Raw genomic sequence first — 21,659 nt, forward strand, 5'->3', positions numbered from 1 at the left:
CCTGGCACTCCCACACAGCACTGACAAGGGAGGGCGGCGCTGCAGACATCGGTGCACTCGGGGCTGGGGAAGGCTGTTTAATGAGCAGGGGGCAGTACAAAAGAGCAGCCTTCTCTCGATGGCAAAAGGCAGGAGCACCTGGCGCTGAGCTTGCTGGGGGAGGGAGCAGCTTCTCAGTTGGTTGGGGGAGGGGGAGGTATGTTCCCTGGGCCTTCGGAGGGGAGTGGGGGCCTCAGCATTGGGGGCATGGGAGTTGGGGGGTGTACCCCAGGATTTGAGGGGTGAACTCCAGGAGGCTGAGGGTGGACCCCAGGAGCTGATGGATGGACCCCGGGAGGTTGGGGGTGGACTCCCGGGGCCTGAGGGTGCATCCCTGGGGCTGGTGGGTGCACCCCCGGGGCCTGAGGGTGAACAGCAGGGGCTGCTGGGTGTACCCCTGGGGCCTGGGGGTGAACTCCCGCTGATGGGGGAGGATGGACCCCCGGGGCTGGTGGATGAACCCCAGGGGCTGGTGGGTGGACTCCAGGGGCTGGTGGGTGAACCCCGGGGGCTGGAGGGTGAACCCCGGGAGCTGGAGGGTGGACTCCGGGAGCCGGGGGGTGGACCCCAGAGGTTGGTGGGTGGACCCCAGGGGCTGGGGGATGGACGCCAGGAGCTGGGGGATGGACCCCAGGAGCTGGGGGATGGACGCCAGAGGTGGGGGGATGCACCACTGGGGCCGGGGGGTGGACCCCTGGAGCTGGCGGGGGTAGCTGGGGTGGTCCCGGGGGCCCTGAGGGTGCAGGCCCCGTGGGGGGCATGGGTGGCAGAGGTAGGCCTCCCGGCGGCGGCGGTGGCAAAGACTCGGGCAGCGGTGGCCGAGGGGGCAGACCATTCATCAGCGGAGGTGGAGGCCGCTTCACCCCAGGGGGGCCGGCGGGGAGGCTGGGCGGAGCCGGGGGCTTCTCCATCTTAAAGTGGAACTGGAGGAAGAACTAGAGAGACGGAGAAAGGTTCGGCAGGCGCGGGCGGGGCTAGGGCCACCGGGGCCGGGCAGGAAGGAGCCAAGCTCAGGGCCGGCCACTCACCTGCTTGGTCTCCCGGTTCCAGTGTGTCCAGAACTTGCCCTCCGCCTTGTCAATCTCTCTGCTCGGCACCTGGGAAGGCGGGGGACAGAGAGGGCTCCTGGTCCCTGTGACCTCAGGGTAGCCATCAGGCAGGGAGCCTGAGGCGTTAGCCTCCCCGGCCCAGACTCCACCCTGGGAGCCCAAGAGAAGGCCCCGGCCTGGTAAGACTTTCGATGGGCACAGGGTTCAGTTGTGGAGTGACACAGACCCGGCCTCCACGCTAGCACACGCTGGCCCCCGCCCTGGACAGGCACCGTTTGTATTGTTTCCTGATGGCTGCTTTGTCCAGGCGTAGGCACAGGCTGTGGGAAGCCCTCCAGCAGCCTAGACCAAGAAGCGAGGTCACTTGGCGAAGGCCTCACAGGCCCAGCGCTCAGCCCTGCCGGCCTCCCTTCTCCATGGGCACAGTGGAGCCCAAGCAGGCCCCCTCCTGCAAAGCCCAATGGGAGGGGTACCCTGCCCAGCCTGCACAGACCCTTCTGGCTCCGTCTCGGGGATCCCAGGGGACCCCACAGCCTGATAGGAGGGGCGCCCTGCCCAGCCTGTGCAGATCCTTCTGGCTTGCACATCTCAGGGGGCCCTGGGGCCCAGGGGACCCCACAGCCATGCTACCTTGAAGGCGATGGTCTCATAGGGCTCAGCGGCCATGAGCAGGTACTGCCAGCGCCGGTCCGGAGGCTCAATCCTCTGCTCGTACGCAGACATGAAGCGGTGGCGTGGCATGATGCCCTCGGCGATCTCAGGGTAGTCGATCTGTGGGGACACAGCCGGGTGGCAGCGCCACCTTTCAGGTGCCTTCGGCCGCCCCCCACACCCAAGCCCTTGATCTCACCTGGAAGAGGAGGCTCTGCTGGCCCATCTCCGAGTCCCTCTGCTTGGTCACTGCAACACAGAAAGCTCTCAGGTCCCGGCTGCTTGTCCTCCCCAAAGCTGAGGGACCTGGGGCAGGCTAATGCCACCCACCGAACGAGGGCGAGACCCCAGGGGAGGCCCTGTGGCTCCAGGCAACCACCAATCCGCCCAGGCTCTGGGACTCTGGTATAGGTGAAGGCACAGGTGCACCAGGGCTGAGCTACCTGCGGAGTCACTTGGGCAGGGACCGAGGGTGGTACTCCTTTGTCCTAATCCCCAGAGCCCTTCACCCAGGGTGCTGGGACACTATCCAGCAGGAGTCGGGGCCACTGGGTAGGGAGCGGCCCTTGGCACCCTGGCTCTGGGATTAGAGTGGGGCTGCCTGAACAGGGCCAACACCATCTATAGGGTGAGCGGGAGAGGATGCCTTTCCCACCAGAGCTCAGCAGCCTGGACCCCGAGAATGGCTGCTGGGCCGCCTACGGCCTGGCCACTCTCCAAGCAGCCTCAGGCACGCACACTCACAAGCCCTCCACCTCCTCACTGCCCTGAGCCCAAGCTCAGGACCTGTCAGGGCCTCCCCACCAGGAGTCTGCTGCTCTAGCCACCCTCGTCCACCCAGCGCACCTGCCCCGGGGCCTGTGCCCTGCAGGCTCCTGTCTGGAGGCCAGGCACACAGGCTGTCCCCATCTTCCGTAAAGAACATTTGCTGGGGCCGGGCGCGGTGGCTCATGCCTGTAATCCCAACACTGTGGGAGGCCGAGACGGGTGGATCACGAGGTCAGGAGATCGAGACCATCCTGACTAACATGGTGAAACGCCGTCTCTACTAAAAATATAAAAATTAACCGGGCGAGGTGGCGGGCGCCTGTAGTCCCAGCTACTCGGGAGGCTGAGGCAGGAGAATGGTGTGAACCTGGGAGGTGGAGCTTGCAGTGAGTGGAGATCACGCCACTGCACTCCAGCCTGGGCAACAGAGCGAGACTCTGTCTCAAAAAAAAAAAAAAAAAAAAAAAAAAGAACACTTGCTGGGTAGCGTGCCCGCCTTCCTGACCCTACAGACACAAGGTCTGTCTCTTCCACCCTGGCAGCTTCCCTGGCTTTCTGAACCAGGTCACCTCCTGCCATTCCCACTGCTGAGGGTCCCGGAGGAGCCGCCTCTAACAGCCGCTTCTTCCTGTCCTCCTTCAGAGGCTTCAAGGTTAACCGGAGGAGTGTGCCAGGGCTCACCACACCTCCACTTCCACTCTTTGGCTTGGCAAGACTCCCCAGAAGCTTCCACAACACTCGGACAGGAGGGCACAGACTGTGGCTCAGCTGGGAAAGGGGCCGCTGGGTGAGACGGGTGCTTATCGGGCTCAGCCTGACAGCTCCCAGACACAACGCCAGAGGCTGCAGGTGGGTGAGGGATGGCCACCAAGGCCAGAAAACAGCGGCTCAGGAATGAGGGTCTCAGGGCTGCGCCTCCTGCACTGGAGCCCAAAGAACCTATTCATGCAGCAGCAGCGGCTGTGGCCAGCGCCGCTCCGGGCACTCACCTTTGTAGCCTGGGCGGCCGATCTTCACAAACTTCTTCACCTCCACCTTGACCTTCTCAGGTGCGGGCTGGGCAGGGGCCTCCTTGGCCTCCTTGGCGGCTCGCCGGGCCCTGAAGGCAGGATGGACGTGGTGCTGGGGCCCCTCCACACACAGGAACCAAGGCCACGGGCCCCCTGACCTTGGAGCTCACTACAAACTGAGGGATGAGGAGGGCCAGGGGCCTGGGAGGGGCCCTGGGGTTTGGCTGAGAACAGGGATAGGACAGGCACGTTCTCTTCCTGTCATGCTCCTCACTGTCCCTGGCTGGGGTCCTACCAACAACTCCATGCCTCTGCTTTTTTTTTTTTTTTGAGACCGAGTTTTGCTCTTGTGGCCCAGGCTGGAGTGCAGTGGCGCGATCTTGGCTCACCGCAACCTCCGCCTCCCAGGTTCAAGCGATTCTCCTGCCTCAGCCTCCCCAGTAGCTGAGATTACAGGCATGCACCACCATGCCCGACTAATTTTTTGTATTTTTAGTAGAGATGGGGTTTCTCCATGTTGGTCAGGCTGGTCTTGCCCTCCTGACCTCAGGTGATCTGCCCGCCTTGGTCTCCCAAAGTGCTGGGATTATAGGCGTGAGCCACTGCGCTCGGCCTTTCTTCTTTTTTTTTTTTTTAAATAAGACTGAGTCTCGCTCTGTCACCCAGGCTGGAGTGCACTGGCGCCATCTCGGTTCATTGCAACCTCTTCCTCCCAGATTCAAGATTCTCCTGCCTCAGCCTCCATAGTAGCTGTGATTACAGGTGTGCATCACCATGCCCAGCCTAATTTTTAGATTTTTAGTAAAGATGGAGTTTCTTTTTTTCTTTTTTTTTTTTTTGAGACGGAGTCTCGCTCTGTCACCCAGGCTGGAGTGCAGTGGCCGGATCTCGGCTCACTGCAAGCTCCGCCTCCCGGGTTCATGCCATTCTCCTGCCTCAGCCTCCCGAGTAGCTGGGACTACAGGCGCCCGCCACCTCGCCCGGCTAGTTTTTTGTATTTTCTAGTAGAGACGGGGTTTCACCGTGTTAGCCAGGATGGTCTCGATCTCCTGACCTCGTGATCCGCCTGTCTCGGCCTCCCAAAGTGCTGGGATTACAGGCTTGAGCCACCGCGCCCGGCACAAGATGGAGTTTCACAATGTTGGTCAGGCTGGTCTCGAACTCTTGACCTCAAGTGATCTGCCCGCCTCAGCCATCCACGCCTCTGTTCTCTAATGCTCCCCCGAAACCGTACTCCAGCGCCCAGGGAGGCCCAGGCCAGGCTGGCTTCCCGGCCGTGGAGCAGTGGCCCGTGAGGCTCACAGAGACTTGAGCCGACAGCTGCTGGAGCACCAGGCATCAAAGGGGCACGGGGTACTCACAGGTTGGTCTGGTGCTTCTTCCCCTGGGTATGTGCCAGGTAGCTCCCCTGGAGTGGAAAGGAAACACACATGACTCGGGCCGGGCAGACAGACACAGGCAGGTCCCCTGACGTCAGCCACTCAGCCCGCCGCGAGCTGCCCGGAGCCGGGCAGAGGCCGCACCTCATTGTTGTGAAGCGTCAGGCACAGCTTGCATTCATAGGAGCCCAGGTGGTTCTTCATGAAGTACGGGTCCTGGAGGGGAAGAACAGGCGCCCGTTAGACAGATCGAGGCCTGCTGCGATCAGGGCCCTCAGACGCAGGATCCCCTTTCTGTACAAGCATGGCTGTCCCTGACGGTGTCAAGCGTTTCTGAAAACGGGGGATCTGGCCGGAGGCCTTTGTGAGCACAGGTGTCACCGCCTGGGGCTGTGGCCCAGGCTCTGAGCAGCGGGGTTCCCAGGGAGCCCCCCACACCACCTTCCTGGTGGTTCTGAGTCAGAGGGAGGCAGAGTCAGCACAGCACTCCTGGTCACTCCCAATGCAGGGAGCTGTCCGCTGCCCACGCCACCACGCCAGTGGTCGGCACAAGGCAGACACAGGCACAAGAAAAGCAAATGGGCTACACTGAAGGCCCAGAGACCCGCCCATCTCCAGGCCCTAAGCCGGGGCAGCCAGGCGCACGCCTCTCGTCTCAGACGCTGGAGTTCAAAGGCTAACTCCACCATCTGTGGCTGGGGCACCCCTCCACCCGCGACCTCATCTGGAAGACAGGGACAGCGACAGAGCCCTCGTCATAGGCCAGGTCCGTGGGGCGTGTCAGGGTACACAGAGTGCTCCAGTCCCGATGTCCACAGTGCTGAGGGGACCCGGCTCATCCCCGCCCCTGCACAAGCTAACATCAAAGGCTGCCCTTCACCACATCTGGCTGGACTGACATAAGCTCTCCCCACTCCCAGAAAATTAAATGATGCGAAACAGAAGGTTTTGGACAGAACAAAACACTCTCACACGGGGCTCAGAGCCACAGAGGGTCTGCTCTCTAAGGCGGACAGATGGGAGCTGTAGCTGCTCGGGGCAACAGGGGAGCATCTGGACACGGGGCTGCACCGCCCAGGCTGGGTGGAGGCCCGGGAAGAGCCTCTGGCACCCTCTCCAGGGCTGTCCTGGAAAGCCGAGCCCCCGCCACAGGCGGCTGCACGGTGGCTGGCCCACCTTGTTGATGTCGATGGTCTCTAGGGCCAGCTGCCGGAGGCGTTCCCTGCGGTCACGGTTGCTCTCGGAGGAGGAGGCCACGCCCCCGCTCCCGGTCTTGCCCCCAGGGCGATGCTGGAAGTCCATGGTGACGGCCTTGGGGCTTTAGCAGACGGGGAGACACCTGTGGAGGCCAAGAGGAGAGAAAGAAGGATGGCTCAGAACTCAGGGCTGCTGCTGGGACCTCCCTGGGCCAGGCCACCAGGCTGGAGCCTGTGACAGCCCCTCACCCTGCACTCCCAGAGCCAGGGTCTAACCAGCCCTGAGGGGGCCACCCCAAAGTGCACCCAGTCTCTTCCAGGAGGCCGAGGCCCACTGTGGACAGGCACAGACACGAGGAAGCTGGAGCCTGTCTCCAAATGAGCGTATGTGAGGGATGGAGAGGAAGCCACTCCAGCCCAGAGTGCCAAGGCCTGGAGACCTGAAATGGAGCGGGGAGCCCAGAGAAGGCATAAAGGGAAGACAAGGCCAAATTCTCACAAACGAGTCACCACCACCAGGGAGCCTTCCCGGACTGCCTAAGCCCCCAGTGTTCAAGCCTTCCTCTGAACTCCCTCTCTGGTTGGCTGCGCTTACTTGTCCCCAGCCTAATTCTATCTCTTGGGTTCGCTGTAAACTTATTGGGAGGTGAGGACACTGATCTTTGTGTCCTGACTGGGTAACATCCGGGAGATCGGTCACATCTGCTTGTGGCGCAGGAGGGCTCTGCTGAGTCCCCAAAAGGCAGCCTCCTCTCATCTCCTGGCACTCTTCCCCTTGAGTCACGGAGGCTGTGCTGTGGCTGTGAACGGGGAGGAAGGGGCCCCAAGGCGAGGGACACGGGTGCCTCTGGACTCTGGGAAAGGCAGGAAACGAGTTCTCCCCCAGAGCCTCCAGAAGGAATGGAGCCCTGTGGACTGGACTCTGACCCCAGAACCAGAAGCTGATACAGCCGTGTCATCTGAACGACTGCATCTGCAGTGATGTGCCACGGTGGCGGCAGGTGTGCAGGGGCACGCTGAGGGACAGGCCACGGTGGCGGCAGGTGTGCAGGGGCACGCTGAGGGACAGGCCACGGTGGCGGCAGGTGTGCAGGGGCACGCTGAGGGACAGGCCACAGTGGCCACAGGTGTGCAGGGGCACACTTAGGGACAGGCCAGCTGTGCTGCTGACTTGCGGTGGGGCCTGAAGTCACCCCTTAATCTATGGGGGCCCAGGATCCCTCCCCACCCAGTTTTTATTCCCTGGGCAAGTTGATGAAAATGATCCAGCGTGGTGACTGGTGAGGCGGACCTCCCGGCTCACTGCAGCATCACAGATGCCCCATCACAAGTTCAGACATCATAAAAGCCCACCCAGAGATGCCCATTTTTACGTGTTGTCACGTAAACTTCGAGAAACCACCACCGTGACCATCGCCATCCCTTCACAAAACAAAGAACATTCCATTGTGAAAAAGGAGACTGTGACAGCAGAAGGACTGTCCTTTGCTGGGAACGCCACCCTCTGGCCCCAAGGAACCCTCCCTGCCTCCGGCTTCTTGACCACGCATTCTTCAGGACCAGGGAGAACTGCATCCTCTCCGTGCTGACGCCATCAGCCGCAGGCCACGCCAACTCCCACCGTCCCTGCTGCCAGCTTACAACTGCCTGGGAGGTTCTGTCTCCGGACGGCGCACAGGCGGGCGGGATTGTGTGGGGGCCGCCCGAAAGGTTCATGAAGTGCCTAATTTTTCTCTGGAGGACATTCAAGCATTTCCTGGTCAAGCGACATGAAACTCACATCAGGGGATGTGCGTGGGGAGCCCAGCAAGCAGCCTCCCACCAGGCCGCGGCTGCACTTGCCTCTCCACGCCTCACAGAAACCACAGTCCTCCACGCACCTCAGCACCGAACCAAGCCCTCGCTGGGGGGAACATGCAAGAAGGCAGGGAATCGGCCTTCTTTCACGGATGCACCCCAAGAACCCGGGGGGGCCTGGTGCTGGGAGGGATCTCGGGGAGTCATCAGCGCTCCCCTCTCCCAGGAGGACGGCCTGTTCCTTTCATCATGAAAGAATTCAGCAGCGGCCGGGCGCGGTGGCTCACGCCTGTAATCCCAGCACTTTGGGAGGCCGAGGCGGGCGGATCACAAGGTCAGGAGATCGAGACCACGGTGAAACCCCGTCTCTACTAAAAATACAAAAAACTAGCCGGGCGCGGTTGTGGGCGCCTGTAGTCCCAGCTACTCGGGAGGCTGAGGCAGGAGAATGGCGTGAACCCGGGAGGCGGAGCTTGCAGTGAGCTGAGATCCGGCCACTGCACTCCAGCCTGGGCGACAGAGCGAGACTCCGTCTCAAAAAAAAAAAAAAAAAAAAAAAAAAAGAATTCAGCAGCATGCGAACGCCCTGCTTGTTCCCGGTCGTGGCCCCTCCCGGACCATGCCCCCACTCTGAGGCTAAGCTCTGCAGAGCCATCACTGGTCTCTACTCCCAAGCCTGCACTCTCCGCAGCGCCCGCCCATGTGTCCTCACGGCCAGCAGCGTCTGGCGGAGAGAAGAGCAGCCGGTCTGTGGAGGACCCAGGGCCCGGGAGGAGCGGGGCTCAGTCTCAGGAGCGACCTGCGCTTCGCTCCTCCACGCAGGAAGGGGCAGCGCAGCTTCTGGGCCAGGACAGGTGCAGGTGGCCACACCAAGAGCTACCAACCTATCCTGATGTACTTACTTCCCATCACATTTTAGTGACATTTCCAGAATGCTCTAACGACCCAATGGCTGGGAGGACCTGGAAAAGGAACTTAGATGGCAAAATGCTAACAAAGCCAAGAGTTCAAATCCATCTAGGGCGAGCCTAGTTACTTCTCAAACTGGCCAGACAGAACACCCCAGCGGCCAGTGGCTGGCTCAGAACACAAGCTCCAGCTGTCACAGGGAGCTGTCACCTGTGGAGTCTGGCCCACAGAAACCTAAACCCAGACCAATACTCAACCACTCACCAAGTAAAACTCTGATCCAAAACCCAGAAGCCATCTGAACCCAAGCCTAGCCACCGCAGCCACTGAACACCCGCACCGTCCCTCCTTAGCAGCTCAAACGTGGCGGCACCCTGGGGAAGCTCTCACGCTCTGATCCCCCACGACCCTCGACTAGATCAGAACTTTATTTCCAGCAGAACTGGCATAAAAGGACCTCTGGAGTTAGAGACACAGGCCCAGCAGAGCAAGGGGGCCCAGCGTTAGGCTGAAAAGAGGGGACCGAATCACGACCTGCCGACTGGGCAGCGGGAAGTCCTGCGGTTCCTCGGCACAGCTCAGGCGGCAGGCGGCCCAGCACAGATGCCCCCCCGCCCAGGGGGAGGCCAGGAGTCTTTTCTGGGGAAACAGCACAAGAGGAAGAATCCTCAAATACGAACATTCGGTGTCCCCACACCTCAAAGAAAAGCCCCGCTCCTCGCCAGACCACTGGGCAGTTGGCCTCCCGGATGAGAAGTGGCGCTCACACAGAGCTGCCGGCCGCTTTGTTCTTAAAGAGAAACACACGCATCTGAGAACAAAGAGACTGATGGGAATCCCAATAAGAGATTGCTGCCTCCCTCCTTCGTTATTGGGGGAAACCGCTGCACCACAAAACCAGAACGGGACGCTGAATGACACCAAGTTGAATTAAAACAAAAAGCCCTTGAACAATACAGACGGGATGATCCAAACAAAAGATTCCATACCAGAGTGGGAAGCTGAGCCAAACAAATCTTTCATAAAGGAAAGCCAAGAGTCGAAAAAACAGGAGGAAAAGCAAGAACCCAGACGGCATTCCAGAATGAGAACAGAAAAAGTACCCAACAAAATAAAACATGAAAAATATGATCACAGAAATAACGTAAGAACAAGAAAATTCAAACAAAAACAAAACCCAGGACTAAAAGGAACCAAACTGTCCAGATACCAAGGACTCACCAAGATCAGAAAATAAAAAGACCCCAGGGCACGGGGAGACCAGGGAATTTCACACCGCACACCACCCAGGAAAACGTGCAGCTTCCACTAGACAAAGAAAACTCAGCAGACAAGATCAGAAACCAGCACAGGAACTGATCTTCCGAGAATGGCACTGAAAACAACGCTTTCACGGTTCTGAGCAAACACAGATTTTTTTTCTCTCTTTTCCTTTTTTTTTTTTTTTCTGAGATGGATTCCTGCTCTGTCGCCCAGACCGTAGCTCGATCTTGGCTCACTGCACACTCCACCTCCCAGGTTCAAGCGATTCTCCTGCCTCAGCCTCCTGAGTAGCTGAGCTTACAGACGCCTGCCAACACGCCGGGCTAATTTTTATACTTTTAATAGAGATGGGGTTTCGCCGGGTTGGCCAGGCTGGTCTCAAACTCCCAAACTCAGGTGATCCACCCGCCTCCGCCTCCCAAAGTGCTGGGATTACAGGTGTGAGACACCGCACCCGGCCTACAAATATGGATTTTTTTTTTTTTTTTTTTTTTTTGTTGAGACAGAGTCTCCCTGTGTCGCCCAGACTGGAGTGCAGTGGCCGGATCTCAGCTCACTGCAAGCTCCGCCTCCCGGGTTCACGCCATTCTCCTGCCTCAACCTCCCGAGTAGCTGGGACTACAGGCGCCACCACCTCGCCCGGCTAGTTTTTGTATTTTTTAGTAGAGACGGGGTTTCACCGTGTTAGCCAGGATGGTCTCGATCTCCTGACCTTGTGATCCGCCCGTCTCGGCCTCCCAAAGTGCTGGGATTACAGGCTTGAGCCACCGCGCCCGGCCAAATATGGATTTTCAATCTAGATTTTTATACCCCACCAAACTTCTAACTATGAGGGTAAATAAACTCATTTTCAGGCAATCAAGGACTTCCCCCATCCCCGAAAAAAATCATCTATTTCTTCCAAAGCTCCCAGAAGTTCTGCTCTGACAGCAGGAAGAGGAAAAGATGGCCACACTGGGAACAGAGGTCAGCACAGGGCAGCAAGGACAGGAAGGTTTGGGACACCAGCTCCACCCAGGCAGAGCACAATCAGTCCCATTCGGAGGAGGAGGATACGGGGGTCTTGGAGGGCAGTGGGGAGGGGGAGATCAATTCATTTAAACCTGTGCAAAACACAACTGATAGGTGTGAGATGCTGGAGCTTTGTGGGGAAATAAACAAACAGTAGGGAAAAGAAAGGCTAATGGTAAAAACAAAGTTAAGTAGCTTTAAGGGAAAATAGAATGCTACAACAAAAGCCCAGTTGAACACATTACTTGTTTTAGCAGCCAACTAAATATATATACGTATACATGTGTGTATGTGTGTGTGTGTATATATATATATACACATGTATATATATATTTTTTTGAGATGGAATCTCGCTGTGTCTCCCAAGCTGGAGTGCAGTGGCGTGATCTCAGCTCACTGCAAGCTCCGCCTTCCGGGTTCACACCATTCTCCTGCCTCAGCCTCCCGAGTAGCTGGGACTACAGGTGCCCGCCACCACACCTGGCTGAATTTTTGTATTTTTAGTAGAGACAGGGTTTCACCATGTTAGCCAGGGTGGTCTCAATCTCCTGACCTCGTGATCCACCTGCCTTGGCCTCCCAAAGTGCTGGGATTATAGGCGTGAGCCACTGCGCCCGGCCCTGAGCAGCCAACAACATTTTGCATCTTATTTAAAAAATACAACCAATGACCAACTGTGCTCACGACAGAAACTCATTCAGGATATGGAAGGCGAAGGTGCAGTGGGTGGATAGGAGGGAGAAAATCTCAACAGCCGTGACAGGAAATCAGCAGATGATGTCTACAAATTGATAAATCCAGGAAGAAGTATGTTATTTACTAAGGTAAAGATCAGGGAACAGAGTGGAAAAACCCCATCTCTACAAAAAAATAGAAAAAAGAGCCGGGTGTAGTGGCTAATGCCTGTAATCCTACCACTTTGGGAGGCTGTGGGGGGGGGGGGGGGGGTGGATCACCTGAGGTCAAGAGTTCGAGACCAGCCTGGGCAACATGGCCAAACTCCGTCTCTACAAAAAATACAAAAATTAGCCGGGCATGGTGGTGAGCACCTGTGGTCCCAGCGACTTGGGAGGTTGAGGCAGGAGGACGGCTTGAGCATGGGAGTTCGAGGCTGCAGTAAGCTGTGATGGCACCACTGCACTCACTCCAGCCTGGGTGACAGAGCAAGACACTGTCTCAAAACAAACAAACAGAGAGACAAAAAACCGACGAGGACCAGGGGAAATGAGCTTAAGAATTGAGGAAAGGTGGCCTCCGAGACCTGGGGCTGGACCAGCGGGAAGGAATTAGTTTTTGGTGGCAACACCGTTCTCTCGTTAAACCCAGCAAACAACCTCTTTTCCAAAGCTCCCCCTGGCTGTTTGGTGTTCTCCAAGGATACACACGAACAACGGTCACAGCCATGTGCACCTGCAAAATGGGGCCAGCTAACGTTTTCTGGTCCCCTTTGGCATGGTGTTGAAGCTGTCACTCCCGTTTTAAGGGGAATGAGGCTTACAGGAGTTATATTACAGAGCCCCAGTGAACTCACAGGTATAGATTAGCATGCAGAAGCGTTCTCGGCTACAAGGAAGGAGGCCCAAACCATTTCAGCCGCGATCCCGATCTGATCCCAACGAGTCTTAGTTGTTTCTTTTTCATTTTGTGAAACAGGGTCTTGCTCTGTTGCCCAGGCTGGAGTGCAATTGCGATCATGACTCACTGCAGCCTCGACATTCCGGGATCAAGCGATCCTCTCGAGTAGCTGGGGCTACAGGTACAACAACCACTCCTGGCTAATTTTTAAAATTTTTTTGTAGAGATGGGGTCTCGCTGTGTTGTCCAGCCTGGTCTCGAACTCCTGGCCTCAAGCGATCTTCCCGCCAAGCCCTCCCTGAGCGGTGAGATTACAGGCGTGAGCCCCCGCGCGCGGCCTCCCAACAGGAGTTTGGAAATAGAGTTCCGAGCGGGCCCGACCCTCCGGGCCCGCCCAGCGCGGGACCTACAGGATGCACAAGGCCGGACGCTCACGGGAGGAGGGAGGGGAGCGACGCCGCCGCCCGCCCCTCGGCCTGCGGCCTGTCGCAAGCTCCTCTCTCCTACGTCCGCTCTTCCCTAGGGAACCCCCGGTCCGAGTCGGCCGCCACCCTCAACCGGCTCCACTCCTCACCAGAGCCTGAGGCCGCGTTATCTCCTCGATCCGCCACCGCCACGACTTCGTTCGGCGCACGCGCGTCGCGGTCAAAGAAAGCACTTCCGGGGCAAATGGGGCGGGCCCTCTGGTGTGCGCATGCCCGGCCCGCCCAGCGGCGCAAGTCAGAGGGTCAGGAGGCGCGAGGGAAAGGGCTGGAGGGGGCGGGGCTGAACGCCCGGCCTGGAAGGCAAACCGCGCGTGCGCACAACGCCCCCAACGAACCCTTGGTCCGCTGCGGCCGCGCTGGGCTAACTTTCGCGAGGGGCGGCTGACATTCTTCGGGAGACGTTATCGCTCCCTCCGCCTGCGCCTGGCCGCTCTAGGAAGGGGTGCCAGCCATCGCGGGGGTGCCTTGATGCTGTTCCACCTTTGTCTGGTTTATTTCAATTTAATGGTTATGTAACGACTGTCCGTCTCCGCTACCAACTCGTGCACCGCCCGTCCCCCCGCCCCAGGTCGCCAGCGCCACGCACTGGAGACTGGCGGCATGGCCGGCCCAAAGTGCGCAGGCGCACTAGCCCCGGCGGTGCTTCCGTGTCTGCGCCCTGAGACCTTTTTGGCGCCGGCCCCGGCGTGAACGGGGACGGCGGCCGGGAGGGCGCGGTCCAGGTTCCCGTTCCCCGCGAAGCAATGCGGTACAACGAGAAGGAGCTGCAGGCGCTGTCCCGGCAGCCGGCCGAGATGGCGGCCGAGCTGGGCATGAGGGGCCCCAAGAAGGGCAGCGGTGAGCGGGACCCGGGAGACCGGGACAATGCCAGGGGCGGGAGGCTGGGGCCGTGGTCCGGGCGCGGGTGCCGGAGGCCGGATTCCGGGGCGGGGCGCCGGGTGCGGGAGGCCGGGGTCCGGGCGGGGGCTGCCTGCGCCCCTGAGCGCGCGCTGTGCCCGCAGTGCTGAAGCGGCGGCTGGTGAAGCTGGTGGTGAATTTCCTCTTCTACTTCCGGACAGACGAGGCCGAGGTAGGGGCGTCGAGGGCGCGCGGGCGGGTCCCAGGCTGGGGCCCCGCGGAGGCCGGGTGCTCACCGCTCCGTCCCGGCGCCCGTGTCTCCTCCAGCCCGTCGGAGCCCTGCTGCTGGAGCGGTGCAGAGTCATCCGGGAAGAGCCCGGCGCCTTCTCCATCAGTGAGTGGGGCTAGGGAAGCCAGCGGCGCCTCCCGCAGCCCGGGGCACCAGCAGCGCTGCAACTGTCCCCTCCCCAGGCGCTCAAGGCCTCCTCTGTGTCCCCAGCCTGGCGCCACCCTCCCCAGACATAAGAATGCATTGTCCACGGGCAGCTCAAGGTCAGGTTCTCCTGGCGGGCACCATCCCGCCCACCTGCCAAGTCCACTTAAGCTTGGGTTCCTTCCAGATTCTGCTCTTTCTTCCCTGTGGGCCCAGGCTGTACTCACAGAGAGGCTGGGCCAGCCCCACCCAAAGCGTTTCCCAACTGCCACAACTAGCATGGGTCTAGCATTAGGTGGGGGGAGGGGGAGTGAGAGGGGGGTGTTCTCCTGGGTCTTAAGAGATTCCCTTCTGCGGGGAAAGATGGAGTCCCTGCTGGTTTGCAAGAGTGGCTGTCAAAATTTCACAGGTCGGGTGGCTTAGATATCAGAAACATTCTATACAGTTCTGGAGGCCAGAAGTCCTAGATGAAGGTGTTGGTGGGGCTCGGTCCTTCTGAGGCCGAAGGGAATCTCCCAGTTCCTAGTGGCGGCCAGCATCCTCCAGGTTCCTTGGTTTGTGGAAGTGTCACCTTGTCCCTGCATCACGTCTGTGCCCACATTTCCCAGACGCCAAGCAGAATTTAGGGCCCACCCTGACAACCGCTTTTTACTTTGTTATTTATTTATTTTTTGAGACAGGGTCTTGCTCTCTCGCCCAGGCTGGAGTGCAGTGGCGTGATCTAGGCTCACTGCAACTTCCCCCTTCAGGGTTCAAGCGATTCTCCTGCCCCAGCCTCCCAAGTAGCTGGGATTACAGGCCTGCGCCACCATGCTCAGCTAATTTTTGTATTTTTAGTAGAGACGGCGTTTTGCCATATTGGCCAGGCCGGTCTCGAACTCCTGACGACAGGTGATCCTCCTGCCTTGGCCTCCCAAAGTGCTGGGATTACAGGCTCCAGCCACTGTACCCGGCCCTCTTTTTTTTTTTTTATTTTTGAGACAGAATCTTTTGTTTCCCAGGCTGGAGTGCAGTAGCGTGATCACAGCTCACTGCAGCTTCAACCCCCTTGGCTCAAGTGATCCTCCCACTTCTGACTTCGGAGTAGCTGGGCCTACAAGGCCCCACCACCACACCCAGCTAATTTTTGTTTTTGTAGAGATGGGGATTTTGCTATGTCACCCAGGCTGCTCTCGAACTCCTGAGCTCAAGCAATCCTCCCACCTCGGCCTCTCAAAGTGCTGGGATTACAGGCGTGAGCCAGTGTGTCCGGCCACAACCTCATTTTAACTAGTTTATTTGCCAAGACCCTATTTCCATACAGGGCCACACTCACGGGTTCTGGGGGTTCAGGACATGAACACATCTTTGTGGGGGCCAGAGGAGGAACAGTTTTGGGCAGTGGCAAGAGGAAGCTGCTCCTGTGGTTTTGGGCAGGACCGACCACAGGTGCTCCCTCCCCAGGCTTCATCGAGGACCCTGAGAGGAAGTACCACTTTGAGTGCAGCAGCGAGGAGCAGTGTCAGGAGTGGATGGAGGCTCTGCGTCGGGCCAGGTGGGGCCAGGCGGTCGTGGGCACCGCTGGGGTGGGCACAGCAGCCATGCAGAGCAGGCAGCTGACCCCGTGCCATCCTCTTCCCCAGCTACGAGTTCATGCGGCGAAGCCTCGTCTTCTACAGGAACGAAATCCGGAAGGTGACAGGCAAGGTGTGTGCAGGGCTGCAGAGGGCCGGGGCGGGGCTGCAGGTGGCTGGGGTGGGGCTGCAGGTGGCAGAGGCAGTCCTCCGGCCCTGGCTAATGGCCACCCGTCCACCCCACAGGACCCCCTGGAGCAGTTCGGCATATCCGAGGAGGCCAGGTTCCAGCTGAGTGGCTTGCAGGCATGAGCGCAGGGCATGGCGGTCGGCGTGCAGCTGGACAGGACTGGCCCTGCCCGGCCGTGAGTCGCTTGGCCATGCCTGGATTTTGTTTGGTTTTTGGTTTTTGGATCAAGGTCTCACTGTGTTGCCCAGGCTAGAGTGCAGTGGTGTCACAGCTCACTGTGACCTTGACCTTCTGGACTCACGTGATCCCCTTGCCTCAGCTTCCCAAGTCGCTGGGGTCACAGGCATGAGCCGTCACACCCAGCCATCACACCTGGATTTCGGTGGGAGGTTTTTGGTTTGGAGACATCCAAAGCCTGAAGCCAGCTGGGTGTGGGCAGGGGCTGCATTTTGTGAAACTGCCCAGCAAGCTGCCCTCTCCGGGGCCCCAGGACCCACCTGGCTGGCCTGGCACCTGGTGCCAAGTGCTGCTGCAGGATACACGCCCTCCCACGGGTGCCCCGCCTGAGTTGTGTGCATCCGGGGCCTGGCGAGCCCCTGGGCTGGTGGCGTGGCGCCCTGCCCCTGCTGATGAATGTACAGAGCCAGACAAAGCTGTGAATGGCATGGGGGCCGAGCCCCCACCAGCTGTGAATTCTCCTGCAGACAGGAGGGCCCTGGTTGTGCGCCTGGGGAAGTGGTTGCCCTGGGGTCAGGGTGCTTGTGTTCAAATAAAGGTACCTCTTTTCCACACTGGGTGGCGGTGAAGTGAAGGAGAAGGGAGGGGCAGCTGGGGAGCCCCCACCCAAGGGAAGTAAAGCTCGGGGTCCTGAGAGGCAGGGGCTGGGCCCCCTGCACTGAGGGGGGAGCTGGAACCCCCAGCCAGGACAGGTGGAGGCTGGGACACAGGCCTGGGGAGAACGGGGCTGCTGTGTGGTACCAGGAATCCTGTGACGACCTGGGGTCCCGCCTCTAGCATTCATGGGTCCTCTCGGTGTGTGGCCGGGGCCTGGGCTGGCTGGCTTTGGTCCATCTGATGTGAAAAGGACTTTGCTCATGTCACTGGGGTTGCAGATCGGGTTTTTTGTTCGTCGGAAGGCAGTTTGCCTGTGGCCTGGTGCAGTCATAAGCCTCCCCAAGGCCAGGGTGTCCTGTTGTCAGCCCCTGTAGCTTCTGCTAGGAGCACCCCTAGGCCCTCCACTCCCCCTGCTTCAGCGATGACACTAGCCGGGGCCTCTCACCGCCAGGAGATGCCTCATGCCACCCAGAAGAAAGGCTGCCATTCACACCAGGTCCAAGTGAAAACGGTCTGTTTATTACAGCGTCTAGAGGTGGGGATGCAGAATGCAGGGGTGCCCGGAGGGAGGGGCGCCCGCAGCCCGGGGGCGGACCGTGACAATGCGCGCAATCCAAATACAGTTCACCAGAAAGACATGGCAGAGCCTCCCGCATGTTACAAAGGCTGACACAGACCAGCAGCGTGTTGTGTTGGTGGGGGTGGGGGGGGAGGATGTGACCACCGATGACGAGGGCAGTCAGCTGGCGGGCGGGGGGTCCCCTGCTGACCACTGAACAGACTGACGCGTCTTGGGGGCAGATAAATTAAGGGAGAAGTCTTAAATAAGTCACCGTGTGTACCTCGTGGGCCAAGGAGGGGGTGTCCTAGTCGTTAGGGTTCCTATCGATTCCTGAGCAAGAGCCACTCCCAGGCGCCGCCCGCCTGCCCACAGTCAGCAGCAGCAGCACAGGTCCCCGCCGGCTGCCCATGGAAACTCAGACCAGGTGCCAGCACCAGGCTCCAAGATCACCAGGCTCCACAGCCATCCCGCCACCTGCCATACACCCCCGCTCAGTCTGGGAGTGCCCGAGAGGGACACGGGTCCAGGGCTCAGAACAGGAGAGTGTCCACAGGCAGCACCACACTAGTTCACGTGTGGCGACACGCATGTGACCCAGGGGGCTCAAGGAGACTTCTGCCTGGGCCAGTGGCTCCGAGACCCAGTGCGTGCCCTGAACACACGGTCGTCTGTGTGTGGATATGGGCTGCGTGGGCAGGAGCCCTGCGTGGCCCGTCTGCAGGACCCGCGGTGGCACCCGGACTGCCACTGTCCCCTAGAGGGAGGCAGAAGTGATACAGTGTTTAAAGAATGTGTCTTGTTCTAGACCAGGGACTCCATGCCTTCTCTGCCATCAACCCTGTAGCATATCGGGCCCATGGCGACATGGAGCGGGCTGCCCGTCCTGAAGGCCAGGCTGAGGGCTTGGGGCTCAGGCAGAGGCACAGCACCTTCGAGCTGAGAGCACCAACGCGGGGCGGGGAAGGCGCTGGGCGCCACCTAAGGGACAGGTCTGGAGCACCATCTTCAGAACTCAACTATATTGGGGGACGGGTCTGAGAGGTTGTTGGGGGCCGGGGGAGGCAGCACCCCCACCAGGCACAAGCAGGGGTCTTCCAGGCCCTCCCACACAGCACTCGCCCACCTAGCAACCACAGAAACCTTTCCTCCTCGGCTCCCTCTGGAGGCCACGCGGCAGGAAAACGTGGTAGGGACGTGGTGTGTGTCCATCCTGCCCTTGGGAACCGGAACGCAGGGCTGACACCTGGAGGGTGGATCTGTGGCACCCTGGGGAAGGGGCTCCCGGATGCCACCTCACAGGGGCAAGCACTTGAGAAGGTGAGCTCAGGGAGTGCCACACAGCCCGGGGTCAGGTGTGGGCAGCTCAGACTCCAAGATCCCATCCTCCAGGGAGGGCACAGAGCCACCACTCCCCAGACAACCCAGGCTGACTGCAGGGCTCCCGAAGCACCAGAGTGGCCCTGCCTGCCTGCCACACCCCAGCCTCAGCGCCTCTCCTTCCACACCCAGTCCCAGGCACCCCCCAGGCTGCAGAGTGGGGGGCCGACATCACCCCAGGGCCTAAGGCCAGAGAGGCCAGGCTTTAGCAGTGCACCCCGGCCCCAGCACACCCACAGCAGCTGGGAGAGCCACCACAGGCTTCATGGGACGGGTGCCAGGCGTGACCCTGACAGAAGGGGATGTGGGGCAGGCAGGGGCGCCGGCAGCTCTGTCTGGGCTGCTGGGAGCTGCCACTGCGGGGTCTGGGGTGGGGGCCGACCCTGGGGCCACTTTGTGCACTGTTTGAATAAATAAGGTTTTTCCCCTCGCTTTTTTTTCCTCTTCACTGTGCATTATACCATCTAAAAATAAAAGCTGTCAAATCTATGAAATTTATAAATTCTTATCACATCTCTATAAAATACTGCCACTCATTAGTGTGACTCTCTCCTGTACAGAAACACCGACGGACCCACACAGGCCTGCCCCGCATCGCAGGGCACGCTGCGAGCCACGGACAGCCGAGAAATACAAAAGTAAATGCACTTGTTAAACGTGCCTGCGCCGTCCTCACAGCACCATCGCACAGCACGGCCAGCTACACCACCGCGCAGACCCGTTCTCGTGCAAGGGCGCGACCCAAGCCCCGGAGGGTGAACAGTCTAAGGGTTCACAGTGCCGGGGTAAAGGTGAAGAGCTCAGGGCAGGCGCCAGGGGCTCAGGAAGGGGCTCAGGCCGCGGCGGGGGCCTCCGAGGAATGTGGTGGCGACGGGCCTGCCTTTGGTACGGGAGCAGTGCGTCGGGGGAGCTGGCCGGGCGGCGTTTCTGAGAACGGGGTTCGGCGTTGTCAGCGTCTAGTCAGCACCAAGCGGGTGGAGGCAGGCGCGGGCCTGGGGACGAGATAGCACCGGGGCAGGCTGTCGGCGAATCCGCTGGCGGGCCCGCCCTGCAGACACGTGTCTTTATATAGATCTCTCATATATAGATATTTATATTTCTCAATAGGTTGCCTTTTACCACTTAGATGGAATAAAATAAGTCAGAATTGTTTATACTTTTTAAAAAATGATAAATACTTTATCTAAAACTATCGACAGTACAAACTGGACCAGTCCCAGCCTCCTGCGGCGTGCGCCGCCGATTCACAGTGGAGCTCCCGTCCGTCCTCGCCTCTGCCATCCAGGGGTGGGAGCCCGGCAGGCCGGTGGGCACCATGCCACGGGCGCGAGTTGGTCCACACCGTCCTTGCATAGGTCTCGCGGTTGAGGTAGAAATCCTAGTTACCTGCAGAAGGGCACAGTGGGAAGAGCGACCACCTGAGGTTACCATCGCGTCTGGGGGAGCCCAACACTCACCCAGGCTGGGGACCGAGGCCTCCCACGAGCACACAGGCCACCTGGGGCCAGCACCATGACAGGCATGGTGCCAGCTCCCTCTAACCGCAACAGATGATGGGCATGCCCCGTGGCAGACCCAGGGAGCCTGACACGTGGACACGCAGGCCAAGCTCAGGCATTCCTCCAAAGGAGACATACGGCCGAGTTCAGCTAAAGCCACCCTACCTGCAGCTCATCTCCTATGAGACCCAGCATAGCTTGTTCAGCCCACAGGTGCCCGCACCGACCCGCCTGGCCGACCAGCCCCGGCCACGGCCTCCGCCTTGGCTCCTGGCTCCCAGTCCTCCTCTCCTTGCCCGGTGGGCTTTGGACTCGCCCAGGAAGGCCTGCGTCCCAGGGCCCCCCGCCGAGGCAGAAGGCCAGGGACGAGCAGAGGGCACCTTCGCACTGCGCTGCCGGGCACACCATGTCCCTGGAGGGCACGGGTGGCCAACTGCCCTTGGGTCAGCGGCCACAGTCTCCACAGACTCTCAGGGGAGGAGTGGACAGGACAGTCCCTCAAGGCCTCACATCATCAAAACCACTCCTGCCTCCAACTTCCTCCTGGTCTCAAAGGTGGACACTATCTACACTAACCTGCCCCATGCGGTGCTGACATCTGAGTGGCTGAAAGCCCCCCGGCTGTGGGCCACAACCACAGAGCAGTGTGGCCGCCATCAGCCATGTCTAGCAAGGGAGCCCCAACACACAGGGCACAGAGCTTGCCTCTCGACCCCGCCAGGAACCCATCAGCCCCCAGGCAGGCGGGGCACCAGCGGCCTCACTGGCTCCCTATGAGGGGTATCCGAGGCCACCGGCCAGACAGGCCCCGACCAGAGGCATCCATCCAGCCACCCTGGCTCCCCAGGACCTCTACAGCCAGCACTGTGCCTGCTACACGCTGGGCGCCTGGAGAACAGCACCAAGCCATGCCACCTGTCATGAGTGACCTGCGCCTGGTGCAGATGGAGCCCTGGAGGCCGCTCTAGGAGCTAGAGCCCCCAGCCCCCTGGCCTGGCACCCCGTGAGCCTCACCCACAGGGGCTGGCACAGCTGCCCCCAGGGCTGACCTCAGTCCTGCGGCATCACCACAGGGACCCAGCTGTGGGCAGCTGGAACTCAACACAGGCCACTCCACGCAGTCCCTCTCGCGCGACCATCTCCCTGGTCTCCCTGGCTCTCTCCCTTTTCCCTTCTCAGGACCCCCGGGACTTCTGCCAAGCCCTGTGGCCATCTTCTCTGCCAAAGGAAGGACAGTTCAGT

General features: G+C 60.0%; 4 protein-coding genes across 6 annotated transcripts in view; 1 reads left to right on the forward strand and 3 right to left on the reverse strand.

Annotated features, from left to right (window-relative positions):
* PLEKHJ1 (pleckstrin homology domain containing J1) overlaps positions 1 to 20,257 on the forward strand; it is a 42,513-nt gene extending 22,256 nt beyond the window's left edge. The window contains exons 2-7 of one of the 2 annotated variants that reach the window (XM_050770710.1): positions 13,804 to 13,969; positions 14,134 to 14,201; positions 14,297 to 14,363; positions 15,846 to 15,936; positions 16,025 to 16,088; positions 16,202 to 16,936. In XM_050770710.1, coding sequence (XP_050626667.1) covers positions 13,876 to 13,969; positions 14,134 to 14,201; positions 14,297 to 14,363; positions 15,846 to 15,936; positions 16,025 to 16,088; positions 16,202 to 16,267 — 450 coding nt within the window. In that variant the 5' untranslated portion in view covers positions 13,804 to 13,875 and the 3' untranslated portion in view covers positions 16,268 to 16,936. Of the gene's footprint in view, positions 1 to 13,803; positions 13,970 to 14,133; positions 14,202 to 14,296; positions 14,364 to 15,845; positions 15,937 to 16,024; positions 16,089 to 16,201; positions 16,937 to 19,478 lie in introns of those variants that run through there. The other variant, XM_050770709.1, reaches the window with a different exon arrangement.
* Positions 1 to 21,659, reverse strand: part of OAZ1 (ornithine decarboxylase antizyme 1) — a 129,747-nt gene that overhangs the window by 23,587 nt on the left and 84,501 nt on the right.
* Positions 41 to 21,659, reverse strand: part of SF3A2 (splicing factor 3a subunit 2) — a 138,389-nt gene continuing 116,770 nt past the window's right edge. Inside the window, exons 2-10 of one of the 2 annotated variants that reach the window (XM_050770499.1) lie at positions 13,222 to 13,274; positions 6,073 to 6,235; positions 5,041 to 5,112; positions 4,879 to 4,925; positions 3,497 to 3,606; positions 1,939 to 1,988; positions 1,719 to 1,859; positions 1,068 to 1,136; positions 41 to 974 (exon numbers count right to left, since the gene is read on the reverse strand). In XM_050770499.1, coding sequence (XP_050626456.1) covers positions 174 to 974; positions 1,068 to 1,136; positions 1,719 to 1,859; positions 1,939 to 1,988; positions 3,497 to 3,606; positions 4,879 to 4,925; positions 5,041 to 5,112; positions 6,073 to 6,198 — 1,416 coding nt within the window. In that variant the 5' untranslated portion in view covers positions 6,199 to 6,235; positions 13,222 to 13,274 and the 3' untranslated portion in view covers positions 41 to 173. Of the gene's footprint in view, positions 975 to 1,067; positions 1,137 to 1,718; positions 1,860 to 1,938; positions 1,989 to 3,496; positions 3,607 to 4,878; positions 4,926 to 5,040; positions 5,113 to 6,072; positions 6,236 to 13,221; positions 13,289 to 21,659 lie in introns of those variants that run through there. The other variant, XM_050770498.1, reaches the window with a different exon arrangement.
* The window catches only part of DOT1L (DOT1 like histone lysine methyltransferase), a 69,441-nt gene continuing 67,854 nt past the window's right edge, over positions 20,073 to 21,659 (reverse strand). Inside the window, exon 28 of the mRNA XM_050769997.1 lies at positions 20,073 to 20,304. Within this exon, the coding sequence (XP_050625954.1) occupies positions 20,297 to 20,304 (8 nt within the window). The 3' untranslated portion in view covers positions 20,073 to 20,296. The remainder of the gene's footprint in view (positions 20,305 to 21,659) is intronic.

The sequence above is a fragment of the Macaca thibetana genome, chromosome 19 (genome assembly GCF_024542745.1).
Source record: "Macaca thibetana thibetana isolate TM-01 chromosome 19, ASM2454274v1, whole genome shotgun sequence".
NCBI classification, from domain to species: domain Eukaryota; kingdom Metazoa; phylum Chordata; class Mammalia; order Primates; family Cercopithecidae; genus Macaca; species Macaca thibetana.